Source organism: Zalophus californianus, chromosome 7, assembly GCF_009762305.2.
Source record: "Zalophus californianus isolate mZalCal1 chromosome 7, mZalCal1.pri.v2, whole genome shotgun sequence".
Classification (NCBI taxonomy): domain Eukaryota; kingdom Metazoa; phylum Chordata; class Mammalia; order Carnivora; family Otariidae; genus Zalophus; species Zalophus californianus.
In genome coordinates, this window is record NC_045601.1 from 109,109,095 (window position 1) to 109,126,693 (window position 17,599).

Sequence of the window (17,599 nt, forward strand, 5' to 3'; positions counted from 1 at the left end):
TATGAAGATATTGATTGATTGCAGAAAGGCATTTGGTAAAATTCAACATCCATCCTAGACAAATCTTTTACTGTTCTATAAATAGGAAATTGCTTACCTAATAAAGAAATTGTTTAGTGAATTAATCAGCTACCATCACACTAGGAAGAATCATGTTAAAGGCTGAGATCAAGATAAAAGCACTCAATGTCAAAAGTATTGTTTAACATAGGGAAGTTTATTGTTTATTATTTAACATCTGGAAGTACCAGCAAATGTAATTACATAGGAAAATAAAACTGGACACATAAACAAAATAATAGGCTAAATTACCATGATTTGCTGGTTCTGTAGTCATCTACTTGAAAAACTCAAGGATATTTGCTGAAACCCCATACAAACCAAAGGAGAGTTGTCAAAGAAAAAACAAAGCCAGGCAGCAGCTAAAGTGGTGAAAAGAGATTTTATTTAGGAACTACTGCAGTCGGGAAAGGGAGACATCAGTACAGAATTGGGCTCAATTCAGAATACAGCACAGGCCAGTGGGGATTTATAGCCAGAAAACAGGTGGGGGTCAGGGGATGGAAAATTACTGAGAGGAAACATCAGGAGTAAGGGGGAGGGGTGCTGGCTAAACTGACTCCACCTAATAGGATTCTTTGCTGAGGACAGGTTGGGGGGACCAGACATCACTGGGCCATGGCGGAGGATGAGGAACTCCATCAGATATTGATATTAGGGATATCCATGTCTTCACCTGCAAGGTGGGCTGCACCTACTGTCCCTGGGCCCTGGAGAACACAGAATTCATGCTGAGCTTTAGAAGGAGCATAGAACAGTGGAAAAATCAGGGTTCTTGCTAAAACTGGATTTTACGAGGAAGTGCATTGATGGGCCTAGGAGAAGGTTCAGGAGCCTCACCAAAGTTTGGTCAAGCAAAGACTCCTTTCTCAGAGTTTGTTCATTCATTCACATGTACTTTCAGCAAATATTTGCTAAGATCCTACCATTCCAGACATAGGGAATAGATGAGACAGCACGCAGTCATGCAGCTTATATTCAGAGAAGGGTGTTTGGCAGGATGGGGAAGGCAGAAAGGAGAGAGGAAATTAATATGCAAGTAAACAATAACCAAGTCATAATAAGAGTAAGCACTATGTGGAAAATCATAAGATAGTCAATATTTAATTAAACATTAAAAATAAATAACCATCCATTATAACAACAATAATCATTTCAGACACAGAAACATTTGATAGAATTTGCCAGTGAGAGCATCCGGGTCTCTAGCTTCAAGAGAGGCTGAGAGATGGGTTTTTAGCAAGACCAAATGCCACAAATATTTAAGAAAGAAACAATTCCAAATTGAAACTCATAAAATAGACAACACATCCCAGCTCATTTTATAAGGCCGGAATTACCCTGGGTACAAAAAGCAGAGAAAGGAATTAGAAGCCAGGAAAATGACCAATCAATATCCCACATGTATCCTGAGCAAAATATTAGCATACTGCATTAATAAACACAAAAGATACCACGCCCGCATCAGATGGGGTTTTCCTGTGCAGCGGCCTGAGGTGCAGCGGTGAGGTGGATGACAGCAGGTGGGGCACTGGCCCCCTGAGTGGGGACCCGAGAGGACCTCACATCCGAGCAGATGGCAGACTGAGGGACAAAAGGAGGAAAAGAGGGGAAAGCCTGATCTGGTAGGAAGCTAAACACAACAGAACGACTGTCTCTCATTCTGCCAGCACCAGACTTGTCTTAATGGTTTCACTGATGAGGGACTTGCGTGCTTGTTAGAGTCAAAGGAAGGCCAAGTTCATTTCTTTAAACGATGGCTCGGGGTGCCCCCTCCCCACATGTGTTTGAACTATTATCATGGTCAAGACGGGAAAAAATAGAAAAATTCTATAATTGAGAAAAACCCTTCAAGGTACTTGTATTTCCTCTATTATAGAATATTGTAAAACTTTGATAAACATGACCTTTGAATTAATGGTGCTAGAGTTTCATGTCGGTTCCAAATTTGTGTCAAACTGGAAAGTTATAAAAAGCTTTCAAATACATGGTTTACTTTGTCACCAAACCCACCAGGCCTTTTTCAGTTTCTGGAATCCTTGCCTCCTCCTTCCACCTAGAAGACAAGAGTTATCCACCAGGGAACCCCCCCCCCCCCCCCGCCACCATGCAGCGTCTTCCCCTGTGGGGCACGCTGAATGCCCTGTACCCAGCTGCTGGAGGAGACAGAATTAAAGCAGAGCTTTTGAAAGTGTGGAGGAGTGATCAGCCTGATCCTGTGTGTCTCTGTGTGTGTGTGTGTGTGTGTGTGTGTGTGTGTGTTTGGGAGCCAGGAGTGGTCAGAGGGGTTGGGAAAGAAATAGCTCAGATCCACTCAACCCGGAGACACCTGGCCCTGAGCATTCTCCTGGGCTGCAGGAAACTCTGCAGGTGACCCAGACTAGAGAGCCCCAGGTGGGAAGACGCAGGGAAAAAGCAGGGAAGGCCATTAGAGGTTTACCAGAGCTATTGACCTCATGGGCTCAATGGAACAAAAAGGTGTAATATTCCTATTTTACAGTCAGGGAAATGGAGTCCCCTCTATCCCTGCAGCCATGGTGAGAGGGAAGAGGAGGTCGAGTTGCCCTTCCTTACCCTTCCTGGGACTGCTGTGGTCTGAGCTTCTCCATTTCTTCTCCTGTCCCAAATCCTGGGTTTGGAGGAAGAAGGCAGGTCCTCTCTAGATGGTCATCAGAGTGGGATTCCAGAGGTAACAGGGGCCACCCAGGGCTATTTCCTTTACCAGGGCCACCAACGGTGCCATTCCCTGACAGTGAACCCTAGTCCCACACTTCCTGGCCATCTCCCAGAGCCCGGTTCCCACAGAGCCCGATGACCTCACACTTACTCAATCAGACTCCTCCTGGGAGAGCCAAACCTCTGAAGAGGCCACCCTTCTCAGGATTGGGGACCAGAGACTGATTTGGGGTTCCTGTCTCTGCAGTTTCCATCCCCGGGGATGCCACTGCCACTGAGCTCTGACAGGTCTGAAGGCCCAGATGCTGCGCATCGTCTGTACCCATGGGGAGTCTAGGACCCCAGGCTCTGCTGGAGGGTGTTCACCCCACAGACCCTGGTGGGGAGCCCACAGCGCAGAGAAATGGCGATTCCACCCGCCAAGTGCTCCCTGTCTGCTGCGAAGGGAGGGCCTCCTTGTCACACAGCAAAGAGCAGGTTAGAAGGACTGAGGACCACAGGGAGGGCAGTGTGGGAAGGAAGAAGGTGACCTTGGGAAAGGGAAGACTCCAGGAGAACGTCTCACCCGGTAATGGCGCTCTCCGGTCAGCAGGGGGCAGGGCAGCCCGTTTGTTCCAGCAGCGCTCTCCTGCCCACCGCTGTGGCGCGAGGATCAGGTCCCCTGAACCCGAGTCAAGCAAGTCATGCGACAACAGCCCACCTCCCGCTGGGGTGCCTGCCCTGCCGGAGGGCGAAACCAGCTGCAGAAGGAGCTCTGCAATGCCACCAATTCACCGGGGAACCTTAAAGGAATCACCAAGACTCCTTGTGCCTCAGTTTCCTTATGGTGAAAGGGGGGTAGTGACCACTGCTTCACAAGGATTTTGTGGAAATGAAATTAAACCAAGGGTTCCCAGACTTGTCTGCACACTGAGATGACATGGGGAGCCTCACCACACTGGGCTAGGTTCTTTGGTCTGGGTGGTGGCTTAGGCCTGCACATTTTTTTCCATAAGCCTGAGGTGATTAAAAGGTACAGACAAGTTTGGGACTTCCAGAGTTAAATACTCCTGTGACCAGGCTTTGTAAACTCTAAGTTGCAAATCTGGTTTTTCTCTTTTTCCTGAAGACTCTTTTCCCCCTATTTTGTTTTCATAAAATTGAAATTCCATCCCCTCTCTTCTCATACTTCCTGTATAACCTCTCAAAATGGAAAACACAGATTTCCCTCACAATCTGAACCCAGGCTACTCAGACATTCCCTCCTACCACCTGTATGAAGTTTGTCCAAGGTGCCCGGAGTAAAAACCTCCTGAACCAAGGGAGATAGGCAGGGTGCCGTGAGTCCAGGGGAGAGTCGGGTCCGAAGCCCAATATCTTCACTCTTCCCCCCAGTGGGATCACCGTCAGAGGGGGACAGCTCAGGCACCTGCAGGGCTCAGCCAGCCCAGGTCCAACTTAGATAAAATCCTTAGTAGCTTCAGCCCCTTGTTTCATGTTTACCTACACTACTATAGTCATGGCGGTACAGAAGGGAAATATACTTTGTATCCACAATCGTGTGGAGCCCTTGTGATCTTCATATAAACCTACTCAGGAAAGAGACCACTACACATGAAATAATGTGGGATTTGGCATTCGGGTGTTAAGTACTGAGCCATACTTGGAGCTGATGATCGGGGTGTGTGAGGGGGTGCTGTGAGAGTCGGGGAGCTTGCCTTGGGGTTGCATGGCCTGGGGATGTTTTACTATGGTTCTCATTAGTTGCAATGGGGTCCAGGCTCGTAGTGTACATCTTGGGGGGCTATGAGAATCTATGAGTAAGTGTGCCTGTGTCATTTCAACCACGCTCCCTCCACGCCAGGGGCTCTCTGCTCTCCCTGGGGGCACAGGTACTTAAGGGTGGCTCAGGCCTCAAAGAGTCCCTACCTGCCTTGGGTCAGTTCTCTCCTGGCTTTTGGAGATGGGTGGAAAAGCCAGGCCTCTGAAAGGATGAAGTGAAAGGAACCGAGATTGAAAGAAGTAGGGTGGTCTATTTCTACCTAGCTTTCCCCTATAAGTGCTGGGTGGGGAGTGGGGTGGGCCTGGGGAACCCAGAGCAGCCCCAGTGCCTGGACCACCCAGCTGAGCAAGGCTGAAGCTGGAGATGCCCCCAGCAGCTGGAGGTTCCCACAGGGGGCCCCCACCTTCCCGCTGCCCACAGAACCCGCCCTGCAGGGCTCACACTTACTCAATCAAGACCTCTCCTTTCTCAATCTTGCCCTCGATGTGCTGGGGCATCTGGGCAGAGTCGGGCCTAGTTCCTGGGTCTCTCCGTCCTGTAGCCACCCTGTACCCTTCACTCCAGGCACCCTCGCACGGGGACAGGGCAGTATGACCTGGGAGGCCCTACACCTGCCGCTGGTCCTGCTGCTGTTTGCCTCAGGTAAGGGGCCCTCAGGAGGAGGGTGGCTCCAGGGGGACAGGGCAAGGGAGGGAGGGAGGTTGGAGGTGAGTGGATGGTGCAGTGTGCTATGGGAGGGTGGGCCGGGGGGACTGGAGTGCTGTCTGGGGTCATGCTTTGAGGGTGGCTGTGTCTCCTTCCTTAGCCTCACCTGAGAACTTGTTTTCTAGGCTCCTGGGCACAAGTCCAGGAGAATGAGCTGGTGTGGGCGGTTCAGCAGCAGGGGGTCTCTGTGAAATGCCCGTCCACACCCCCGGCAGGTGAGTATGAGAATAAAATCTGGTGTAAGGAAACCAAGCCAGGTTATTGTTTGAAGCTGGTCACCAGCACCAGACCCCAGGTAATGGCTCAAAACCCTCCACATTTTATCTGGGACAACCCTTCTGCTGGCTTCTTCATTGTCATCGTAACAGAAATCACGAAGAAGAGTTCAGGAACCTACTGGTGTGGAATAGACAGAGGTCCTAAAGAGAGCATCTATATTCTCAAGAACATCAGCCTGGTGGTGACTTCAAGTGAGTTCTTTGCGGAGGGCAGGGGCCTTCCTGGGGTGTCCGGGGAAATGAAGCCACTCACCTCCTTCCCCCGCCTCCCTCACCCAATCCTACGACTTCCGTGCTCTCTCCCACTGGGGGCAGTTAGGTCCCTAGTTCCCATATTCGGGCCATCACCTCTATCCTTGGGTATTCTCTCCCAACAGGTATAAGCTAATTTGGGGCCCACTGGGTATAGCTCCCCAGTTCACATGATGGCTCAGACACAATCTCACCCACTGATCCCCAGAACTGGCCACCCCATGGAGGTACAGGGCATCTGTGTGGGGCCCTGTGGCCTAGGTCACCCCCTGACTGGACATGCTGGTTGTTCAGGACCTGGGTCCAAGGCAAGACTAGAAGGGTCTCGAGACTCTGATGGTGAAGAGGCCAGACCTTTGGGACAAGAGGTCTGTGCCCTCTCCACAGGAATGCTCTTGACTCTCCCTGCCCTTGGGGGTTTGGGGACCCAGTATGAGGCTTCTCTCTCAGCCCAGGCCTCTCCCGGCCCCTGCCTCTCTCTTTCCACCAGCTCTGAGAAGTTCCGTGTCCTTAGACCGCAGTCAGCTCTGGCCTGGGGGTGCCCCGGGGGCTGGCTCTGGCCACTCCCCCTCTTCCTGTCAGGCTTTGGGGGCTGACTTCTTCTCTGGGGACTCTAGGCCTTCTCTGTTGTCATCAATCACACTTGCTTTTCTAGTGACAACTGGTTCAACCTTCATCAGTGACTCTGATTACTGGTAGGTCTGGGGTCTCACCTAAAGGGAGGGGGCTGGGAAGCTGATGACTTGTGTGGACTCTGAGTCAGGAGATCAGGGGGACATAGAGGTCTGAAAGGGGCTCCAAGGTCTCAGCTCAGAGCTGGGCTAGGTTGGCAAGGATGAAGGAGTGGCTCTAAACTTCCCCCATGATGGAGCAGAAATAGCTACATACCAGGAATGCAAGAACTTCTATTAGTGCTGATTCACAGGCAAGAGAAATGAGGTCTGTCCAGAGTCACTCAGCTACTTCAGGGCGGTGGCAAGACCAGGATCCAGGCCTTCTGTCCTCTGGTCCAGGGCTCCTGTGGGGTTCAGACATTCTCCAGGGGCACCTCTGAGTAGTCCCCTCCCTGGTTTGCCTATTACAGATCTGGGGGCTCTCTCCCTCTGCTTTTTCTTCTGCTCCCTATCCATTGGAGCTGTGGCACGCCCTGATAGTGTCACCCAGAGAAATGACAACTCTGATCATTTCTTTTCTCCTTTCCAACCTCTCCCTCCACCTCAGTTTCCTGGGTTCTCATGATTTTGTTCCGGGTGATCCCCGTGGCTGACCCCATTGAGTTCAGGGTGGGGCTGGCCCATAAACCGGCTCCAGCCCCATGCTGAGTTCAGGGGCTGCTCTCCGCAGCCTGGGATCCTCCCCTCCTTCTTCCCCCTTCTCCCATAGTTTTTTGGGCAGCACTTCTGTGATGCTGTTGTGTGCATTCCTCGTGACCAAGATCTTGGCTTTGACAGCCCTCCTCCTGTTTCTGACCTACAGAGCCCAGGTGAGTGGGGCCTGGGCTGGCTTGGGGGCCAGGGGAGTGCGGGAAACTTCTCTCCTGGGAGACAGGTACCGCAGGACAGAAGTAGCCAGGAGTCACACAGGGGGCATTGTATCCTTTGTAAGTTAGACCAACTTAAATGTTCTTTTACCTCGCCCGTCTCTGCACACGCATTTGGTTGTTATAAGCCACCATTTTCTTGGACATTCAAACTCATGCCCTTGGGTCATGTCCACCCACAGCAGCTAGGTTGTCCAGTTTTGAGGCCAGCCTCAGGCATCCTTCTTAAGTGACCCTCAGGTGTGCACACAGAGGTACCAGACACATGTGCACACATACACAGGTATTCATTCCCTCTGTCAGAGACCACACCTACCCAGCCTGAAGTCCCTTCTAAGGGTCCCCCTCCCACCACCACCAAGACTTCAGCTCACACTCTAGAGCTCCCATCCCAAGACTTTGTCTCATTCTGTCCTGAAGAGGGAAGCGTGGGCAGGGAGAAGAAGCTGAGGATCTGACAAGAAGGAGAGACTTCAGGAATGGAAAGGGGATGGGGCCGGAAGTGGGTCGGATGAAAGAGGGGAGGAACAGCCAGTGAGTGTGTTTCTGAGCCCCCTTCCCCGCTTCTCAGGTCTCCACCAGGACCATGGGAGTAGCAGCAATGGCTGCCCCCAGCCCCACCAGGACCCGAGAGCCCTTGGGCACTCCCCACTGAGCCTGGAGTTCCCCCACCTCCTCCTGCTCCATCAGGACCACTGAGATCTGGAGCCTCCGAGACAAGGCCGTTCCTGTGCCTCTGGAAGACACCTCCCAACACCTAACTCCACCAGCTACACTATGGTGGTGCCTCTCGTCCCAGAGCTGAGGATCCCCATGTTGCCTTCTCCAACGCCATGTCCACAAAGAGGGGACCCACCACCTGGGAGACTCTCCCTGTGCATCCAGGCCACCCCCTCCTACCCAGTGGACCAAACTCAACTGGTAGGCATCCTCCCCCTAATGTGTGCCCTTCCCTCCACTCCAGGGTTTCCTGTTTCTCTGTCAGCTCACAGTTCAGCTGGTCTTCCGATCACCAATGCCCACTGCAGTCAGCTTTGGTTCTTCTTCCTCCCGATAAAGGGAAATAGCCTTCCTTCATACCATATACAAATGTAATATTTGATATTTCCAAAAGTGACATAAGTTTTAAAAGTATATGACAATGAAGGAATAATATTTCCATCCTCTATGCCAGATAAAAGGGTTAACAGCTTTAGGACCTAAACATCTTTTTCTTTTAAATAAATAAGCATCAGGCAAATATTTCCACTTTAAACAGGGCTAAGGATAGGAACAAGTTAACTGTTACAGAATAAAGAACAAATACTATGTATGAACATGTGTCCAAAATGGTAGATAATCAGAGAGATGAGAAATGAAGTGAGACCCCACACTTTGCCTATCAGTTCAAAGAAGATTAAAAACAATTGTAATCATATTCTGTGCTGGAGAGGTGTAGGGAAAAGGGGATTCTCATGAACTGTTGTAAGGACATAATTGATAGCCTCTTCCTGGAGGGGCAATGTGGTGATGAATTAAAAGGCAGAAAATGTAATTTATTCATCCATTCTACTGTTCATGGACATTTGGGTTCTTTCTCCTTTTTGGCTGTTGTGAATAAATCTGCTATGAACATTAAAAAAAAAGGCAGAAAAAAGGAAAACAAACAAAAGAAACATCTGGCTTGTGAAGCGGCAATTCTAAACAATTTTCTAAGTACTTTGACATGTGTGGTGATTGCTGTTGTTTAAAAAAGAAAATAATGGTATGTCCACTATATGTTGGTTTTAAAAAGTGTTTCAATGATACTTGAATAAAAAAATAATAAAAATAAAAAGGCAAATAATTGTACAAGACTTGAAAATCCGAAGCAGTCTCGCACTCTCCCACTCTGTGCCCCCAGCTTCCATTCTCCTGAAGGAATCCACATCTTTTATCTATGTATTCTGATATTTACCTCTTTATTTGTGGAAGAGAAGAAACAAAGCTTATACTGTTCTTTGTTCATTTTCTAGTTTTTGATATTATCCACTAATCTTCCATTAATGAGGATAAGAATTGGGTCATTTCACACATCACTTCCCTACCCACCCCCACATGCTGTCTCCCCAAACCACAATATAGTCAAATCACATCTGCCCATAAGAAGGATATGCAGAGGGCACCTGGGTGGCTCAGTCGTTAAGCAGCTGCCTTCGGCTCAGGTCATGATCCCAGGGTCCTGGGATCGAGCCTTGTGTCGGGCTCCCTGCTCTGCAGGAAGCCTGCTTCTCCCTCTCCCACTTCCCCTGCTTGTGTTCCCTCTCTCGCTGTGTCTCTCTCTGTCAAATAAATAAATAAAACCTTAAAAAAAAAAGAAGGATATGCAGATTTTACATTTTGGGACCCTGTAAATACTTGTTTTTCAACCTAGCCATGGAATGAATATATTATGATTACGTTTTCTTTTCAGTATAATTTTTGATTATCCCCCAACTTGCCTTATTTTTGTTTGTTTTTTACATATTTGCCATTAATTCATTTGTAAAGTCTCTACCAAAAGTGTAAATTTCATCTGGGAAGTTCAAACACATGAAGTCAGGCATTGGATTCATTCCATTGAGATGCCCGGGACATACTGGTTGTCCTACTGCTGCATTGGTTTCCCTATTCTACTCACCATCTTCTTGGACACTCCCTTGGCTTCCATTGGGTGTTCGATGTGCTCTCTCCTGAATTTCATAACTTTCTCTTTCTGAGTTTATCCTTCTTATTATCCTTTTTTTTTTTTAAAAAGACTTTATTTGTTTGACAGAGAGTATAAGCAAGGGGAGTGGCAGGCAGAGGGAGAAGCATGTTGCCGCATACATTCTTTTCTGTTCCTAAGTCATAGTCCACTGTATGAATATACTGGCGTTTTTATCCATTTATCTGTTGACATTTGTGTTATTTGGCTGTTAGGAATCACGCTGCTGTGATCATTCTTTTTTTTATTTTTTAAACAATTTTTTATTGTTATGTTAATCACCATACATATCATCATTAGTTTTTGATGTAGTGTTCCATGATTCATTGTTTGTGCATAACACCCAGTGCTCCACGCAGAATGTGCCCTCTTTAATACCCATCACCAGGCTAACCCATCCCCCCACCCTCCTCCCCTCTAGAACCCTCAGTTTGTTTTTCAGAGTCCATCGTCTCTCATGGTTCGTCTCCCCCTCCGACTTACTCCCCTTCATTCTTTCCCTCCTGCTATCTTCTTCTTTTTCTTTTTTTTAAACATATGTTGCATTATTTGTTTCAGAAGTACAGATCTGTGATTCAACAGTCTTGCACAATTCACAGCGCTCACCATAGCACATACCCTCCCCAATGTCTATCACCCAGCCACCCCTTCCCTCCCACCCCACCCCCACTCCAGCAACCCTCAGTTTGTTTCCTGAGATTAAGAATTCCTCATATCAGTGAGGTCATATGATACATGTCTTTCTCTGATTGACTTATTTCACTCAGCATAACACCCTCCAGTTCCATCCACGTCGTTGCAAATGGCAAGATCTCATTCCTTTTGATGGCTGCATAATATTCCATTGTGTATATATACCACCTCTTCTTTATCCATTCATCTGTCGATGGACATCTTGGCTTTTTCCGCAGTTTGGCTATTGTGGACATTGCTGCTATAAACATTGGGGTGCACGTACCCCTTCGGATCCCTACATTTGTATCTTTGTGGTAAATACCCAGTAGTGCAATTGCTGGTGCTGTGATCATTCTTGAACAAGTCTTTTTATGGACATCCATTCTAATAGTTTGCCAGGGCTGCCAGAATGTTCCTTAACAACAGAAATTTATTTTCTCACAGTTCTGGAAGGTAGACATCTGAGGTCAAGGTGTGCACAGAGTTGGTTTCTTGAGGACTCTCTCCTTGGTTTGTAGATGACTGTCTTCTCTTCCCTGTGTCTTCATGTGGTTGTTCATCTGCACTTATCTGGGTCCTCATCTCTTCTTACAAGGATACCAGTCATATTAGGTTCCACCCTAATGCCCTCAACTTAACTGTCTCTTTAAGTACCCTAACTCCGAATACAGTCACACTCTGAAGTACAAGGGGTTAGAACGTAAACATATGAATTAGGGGGGACCCAATTCAGCCCATAACATGCATTTTCCTTTCTTTGGATTAAATACATGGATATGGAATTGCTGGGTTATAGGGTAAGAATATGTTTAACTTTATGAGGAATTGCCTGGCAAATTTCCAAGTTATTGTACCATTTTTGCACTCCACCCCACCCCCAACCAACCATTGCATGAGAGTTTCTGATTCCTTTATTTCCTTGCCAACATTTGGCATTGACAATCTTTTTAATTTTGGCTATTCTAATAGATGCATAGAGAAATCTCACTGTAGTTTGACTTTGCATTTCCCTGATGAGTAATGATGATCAGCATGTCTCTTATGCTTACCAGCCACTACCATATCTTCTCTTAGGAAGTGCTCATTCCCTCATCTGCCTATTTTTATTGGATCATTTTTCTTTTTAGTATTAGATTCTAGGAATCCTTCAAATATTCTGGATATAAATCTTTTTCCAATCTTTGGATTGCGCATATTTTGTCTTAGTCTGTGACTGGCCTATTCATTTTCTTAATGGTGTCTTGGGAGGAACAAACAATTTTCATTTTGATAAAGTCCAATTTTTTCTTTCTTTAATGTTTAATGCTTTCTGAGTCCTGACTAAGAATCTTTGACCACCCCAGTGTTATAACAGCATTTGTAGATGTTTTCTTCTAGAAGCTTTATAGCTTTAGCTTTTATGTTCAGATCTATAATCAATGTCTAGTTTATTCTTGTGTATTGGGGTTCATTTATTTCCGTATGGCTATCCAGTTGTTTCAGGACCATTTGTTGAAAAGATTTTCCTTCTCCGTTGAGTTATTTTAGTGCCTTTATAAAAATGACTTAAATATATAGAGTAGATTTCCTTCTAGACTCTCAATTCCGTTCCACAGATCTATTTATTTGTCTTTTAGCTAATATGATACTCTTTTAATTACTGTTGCTTTATAGTTAGTCTTGGAATCAGGTAGTGCAAGTCCTCCAAGTTTTTTTCACTATTTTTTCCTGGTTATTCTAAGTCCTTTGCTTTTTCATAAAATTTTAGAATCAGCCTATCAATTTCTACAGGAAAATTCTTTTTCAGGCATTGTGTTGAACTTACAGATCATTAGGAGAATGGGCATCTTAACAGTATTGAGTCTTCCAATCCATGAATATAGTATGTCTCTTCATTTATTTGGTTTCTTGGGTTAGTGCTTCATATTTCTCATATTTTCTCTGTTAATTTTCATCTCTTTTTGTCCTTTGGTTCTTCCCCAAGTATTTTGTCAATGTTATCTTCCAATTATTCTATTGAATTATTCTTATTTCTATTATATGTTTAATCGCAAAAGGTACTATTTTTGTTCTCAGAGGACCCTCTTTGTCTAGTATTCTGTTCTAATTTCATGGATGTCTTCTCTGTTATTTTTAAAGATATGATGTATAAGACTTTTAAATTGTTTAGGCCCCTGTGTTATCTATTTCCCTCATGTTCTTTTGTATATGTTTAAATTTTTGTGGCTTTCTTATATGTATCATTACACATATTTCTTATTATTATTTATATTTTTCTGGGTATTTATAAATTTCTAAAGATGAAAAGTTAGAGAAGAAAGACTGCAGCATAAAAGTGATAGGGAATTCTGTGTGTGTGGGGGGGTTGCTGAATGTTGGATTATACTCTAGAATAGAGTTTCTCAGCTTTGGCACAATAGACATTTTGGGCCAGATAATTCTTTGTTCAGGAGGCTGTCCTATGCATTGTAGGATGTTTAGCAGCATCCCTGGCTTCTACCCACTAGACGTAGGTAGCACCTTCTCCTCAGTTATGACAACCAAACACTTCTCTAAACATTGACAAATTTCTCCTGGGGGGGCAAAATCACCTACAGTTGAGAACCACTGGTCTATATTAATCAGTCAAGAGCCTCTGTTCTTTTTGAAGGACACCCCACTCTCAGTATCTCTAGTACTTTTCTCATAAACTGGTCATTTCCCTTTAAAAATGAATCCCTTTAACATTCCTATTTGGGGTGGGGAGAGTGTATAAGCCCAGCTGCCAATATTCTTGAATCATAGTTGCTGCTATGGTTAAGTAATCATGATATAAAATACAGATTTTCCTTGACCTATGATGGGATTATACTACAATAAACACATTGTAAGTAAAAAAAATGAATTTAATACACCTAACCTACAGAACATCATCGCTTGGCACTATCTTAAGAGTGCTCAGAACACTAACATTAGCCTACCATTGGGCAAATCATCTAAGATGTAGAAGAAATTTGAAGTGAAACAAACAAACCTTGTGTGCTGATCAAAGGGAAAAAAATCAATGAAAAGAGATCTGTAGCTTATGTTTAGGATAGTCTCCTTCATGCTGAAGTAATAAACAACCCCTAACCTTCAATGGCTTCCCACAGCCAAAAATTATTTTTCTCCTGTGCAATGTCTCCCAAAGGTCCAGGCACACTTTCAGGATACAATTCTCCCAAGGTTAGCTCTGTGTTCCAGGCTGCTTCAATCTTTCAACCCTTCCAAATTAACAAGTGCTTCTACAGCAGGAGAAAAACTGCCAGAAAGATAAGCAATTCAGCACTCCCATCCAGAAGTGACATTTCATTTACAATTCTTTGGGTAAAACAAGTAATATTGCCTTGTCTGGTTCCAAGGGGTCTGGTTGAGAAATATGATTCTCCCAAGTGTCTAGAAATAAAAGTAAACTGAATACTGCTGAATAGTAGTAATGCCAAGGGTATACCTCTAGGCATATCTAGCAAAAATATTTTTTTCTATGATAACTAAGAAAAATCTATAAGCATTAACATTGGAAGGAAGAAAGGGCTAGTGCTAAAGGACTTAATAGCAATTTTGGTTTCAGAGTTTTCTGCCACTACAATAAATGCTAGAAGACAACAAATTATCCTTTCTTGAGAATAGAGGGAAATATTATAAGGATGCCTCATTAAATTGTCCTAATTTTGTAAAGACAACCCAAAGAGTTTTCATATGAAAGAAACTAAGGTACCTTTCTTTGAAAACATAGATTGAAGATTTGCTTCCATTTACTGAGGTAAAAAGTAAAAAATGAAATGAAAAATGAGGCTGCGGTGGTTAAAAATCTGGAATGAGTCAGAAAGCAGTCAGACTATAAAGATTAGCTCAAATAGTTGCTGTAATTCTATGTTCAGTATAAACACAACTTATGTTTGTAATTGTTGCTAGTGTGCAGAAACATAATTGAGTTTTGTATTTTGATCTTATGTTTGGTGACTTGATAATTTCTCTTATTATTTCTAATGATTTATTGTATATATTTTTGGAACTTCTACATAGATAATCATATCACCTGCAAACAATGTGAGTTTTATCACCTGCTTCAGATCCCTATACTTTCTGTTTTTCTTTTCTTTTTTTTTTTAAGAGAGAGCAGATGCACGTGTGAGCAGGGAAGGGGGGTAGGAGGGGCAGAGGGAGAGGGAGGAAATCTTTATTTTTTTTAAAGATTTTATTCATTTATTTGAGAGAGAGAGAGAGAGTGAGAGAGCACAAGTCAGAGGGAGAAGCAGACTCCCCGCTGAGCAGGGAGCCCGATGTGGGGCTCAATCCCAGGACTCTGGGACCATGACCTAAGCCACCCAACCGACCGAGCCACGCAGGTGCCAGGGAGGGAGGGAATCTTAAGCAGGCTCTATGCCCAGCACAGAGCCTGACTTGGGGCCCAATGACTCTGAGATCATGATCCAAGCTGAAACCAAGAGTTGGACACCCAATCAACTGAGCAACCCAGGCCCCCCTCCTATGCCTTCTGTTTTTCTTGTATTAAGGCATAACTTTGGCTTTTCAGCACAAAGATGGCTAGAGGAAAGGAAAATGAGGATGTTTCTCTAGCTCCTGAATTTAAATAGAATAATCTCACATTTCAAGGAAGCACTCCAGCTGTCTATGCCTCTGTGAATTTCAACCACGAGTTATTTGGAAATGTGGTTTTAATTTTTCAAATATCTACTTTTAGTTATATTTTTGTCAGTTATTTTTAATCTAATTTCATTATCATTGCAAAATGTGGTCTGTATTCTGGGGTGTCATGTGCCCAGTCTGTGGTATCCAGATTCCCTTCTGGGTAGAGGTGGTTATTTTACTAAAGCTTTTGCTGGGGTGATAGAAGTCCCAGCATTTAGTGTGAATTTCAGGCAATCTCGGGAAAGAGCTTGGCTTGCTCTTCATGTACTTGCTTCCCATGCAATAAATCATTCTTACTTCCTTTTCTCTGTGACAATTTGTCTTAACTGTAATTTAAATAATTATCTTTTAAAATTTTTATTTTTTATGTTATGATATAATTCAACCCCCAAATTCTTGGCCACATGTCGTAATCTCCTCTCAAGACATTCTGACATATCAGGTATTCTACTGAATTCTTTCCTTTTTTTTTTAAGATTTTATTTATTTGACAGAGAAAGCACAAGAAGAGGGAGAGAGAGGGGGAAGTAGGCTCCCTGCTGAGCAAGGAGCCCAACATGGGACTCAATCCCAGGACCCTGGGATCATGACCCAGGCCAAAGGCAGCCGCTTAACTGACTGAGCCACCCAGTTGTCCCTACTTCTAAAAACTCACTCTTGGAGACTTCTGTTGCCCCCATGTGGATTCGCTACCCTCCGTACCTGGTACACAGCTGTCATTTGGGATCTCTGTCCCTCAGGACCCAGGGGCTTCTCTGTCTCCCCCCACGCCATATTGTTTGTTTCTAGTACCTTTATTTATTTCTTTGTACAGGTGGAGCACAACCCTCAGTGACGACCAGAGAAAGAAGGAAATGAAAAATACATTTTGAGACCATTTATACATAAAATGTCCTTTTTGGGGGGCACCTGGGTGGCTCAGTCAGTTAATCCTCCGATGCTTGATTTCTGCTCAGGTCATGATCTTAGGGTGGTGAGATTGAGCCTGCTCAAGATTCTCTTTCTCCCTCTCCCTCTGTCCCTCCCTACCCTAAAAAAAAGTCCTTCTTCACCTTGACACTAATAGTTTGACTGACCTAATACTCGGAGTTGGAAATCATTTGTCCTCAGAACTCTGAAGGCATTGCTGTATTACCTTCTGGCTTCCACCACAGTTAAAGAGGCTGAAGCCACTGTGATAACTGTGATGAGTGATCTATTGCTTCCACTTTGCTAGTGTGTGTCTTTGTTCCCAGCATCCTCCAGTGCCACAGTGAGGAAGTTCAGAGTGTGTCTACTTCCATCCATTTGTTCCCTGCAGTGAGTGGCCCTTGCAATCTAGAAATTCACTGGAAAACTTCTTGAATTTGATCATGAATGATTTCCTCCTCTGTTTTCTCTGTCTTTCTAGAATGTCTATTTATTTATTCAATTTTTTAAATTAAAAAAAATTCCATTATGGTTAACATAACAGTGTCATATTAGTTTTACATGTACAACACAGTCTAGAACTTCTTTTTTTTTTAAAGATTTTATTTATGAGAGAGAGCATGAGTGGGGGGGAAGGGCAGAGAGAGAGGGACAAACAGACTCCCCACTGAGTACAGAGCAGGGTGTGGGGCTTAATCCCAGAACCCTGCAATCATGACCTGAGAGCCAAAGTCAGATGCTTAACCAACTGAGCCCCTCAAGGGCTCCTGGAGTTTGATTTTTAGGTTGTTGCTGGTCTAGTCAAGCTTTTAATTATTTTATGATCAACTTCAAAATTTTATGTTTTTCTAGAAATGTATCCATTTTTTTAGAGGTTGGGAGGGGCAGAGGGAGAGAGAGAATCTTAAGCAGACTCCACACCCAGCGTGTGAGCCCAATGCGGGGCTTGATCTTGCAACCCTGAGATCACGACCTGAGTTGAAATCAAGAGTCAGGTGTTTAACTGAGCCACCAAGGCAGCCCTGGAAATGGATCCATTTTAAGTTATCAAATTTATTGGCAGATGATTATTCATAACACTTTTATTTAAAAAATCTCTTTTGGGTCTCCAGGTATTTCTCATTTGTTTTCTTCCTTTTTTTTCAATACTTTTTTTAAATTAACATATAATGTACTATTTGTTTCAGGGGTACAGGTCTGTGATTTCATCAGTCTTACAGAATTCACAGTGCTCACCATAGTACCTACCCTCCCCAATGTCCATCACCCAGCCACCCCATCCCTCCCACCCCCACCACTCCAGCATAAGAGACTCTTAATCTCAGGAAACAAACTGAGGGTTGCTGGAGTGTTTTCTTCCTTTTATATTTGCACTTCTTAACTTTTCT

At 44.7% G+C, this 17,599-nt stretch overlaps 1 protein-coding gene across 1 annotated transcript; it reads left to right on the top strand.

Annotated features, from left to right (window-relative positions):
* The first annotated feature begins 5,010 nt into the window (after positions 1–5,010).
* Positions 5,011–9,085, top strand: LOC113927268 (natural cytotoxicity triggering receptor 2-like). Its single transcript, XM_027602998.1, has 5 exons — positions 5,011–5,140; positions 5,329–5,673; positions 6,389–6,428; positions 7,117–7,216; positions 7,845–9,085. Exons 1-5 carry the CDS (start codon positions 5,089–5,091, stop codon positions 7,926–7,928), a joined length of 621 nt encoding a protein of 206 aa, XP_027458799.1. The 5' UTR covers positions 5,011–5,088; the 3' UTR covers positions 7,929–9,085.
* The last annotated feature ends 8,514 nt before the right edge of the window (positions 9,086–17,599 follow it).

Coding starts and splice junctions, on each gene's coding strand:
- LOC113927268 (XM_027602998.1), top strand. CDS start 5,089: ATGACCTGGGAGGCCCTACACCTGCCGCTGGTCCTGCTGCTGTTTGCC. Junction 5,674..6,388: donor CAGCCTGGTGGTGACTTCAA/GTGAGTTCTTTG, acceptor TTGCTTTTCTAG/TGACAACTGGTTCAACCTTC. Junction 7,217..7,844: donor TTCTGACCTACAGAGCCCAG/GTGAGTGGGGCC, acceptor CCCGCTTCTCAG/GTCTCCACCAGGACCATGGG.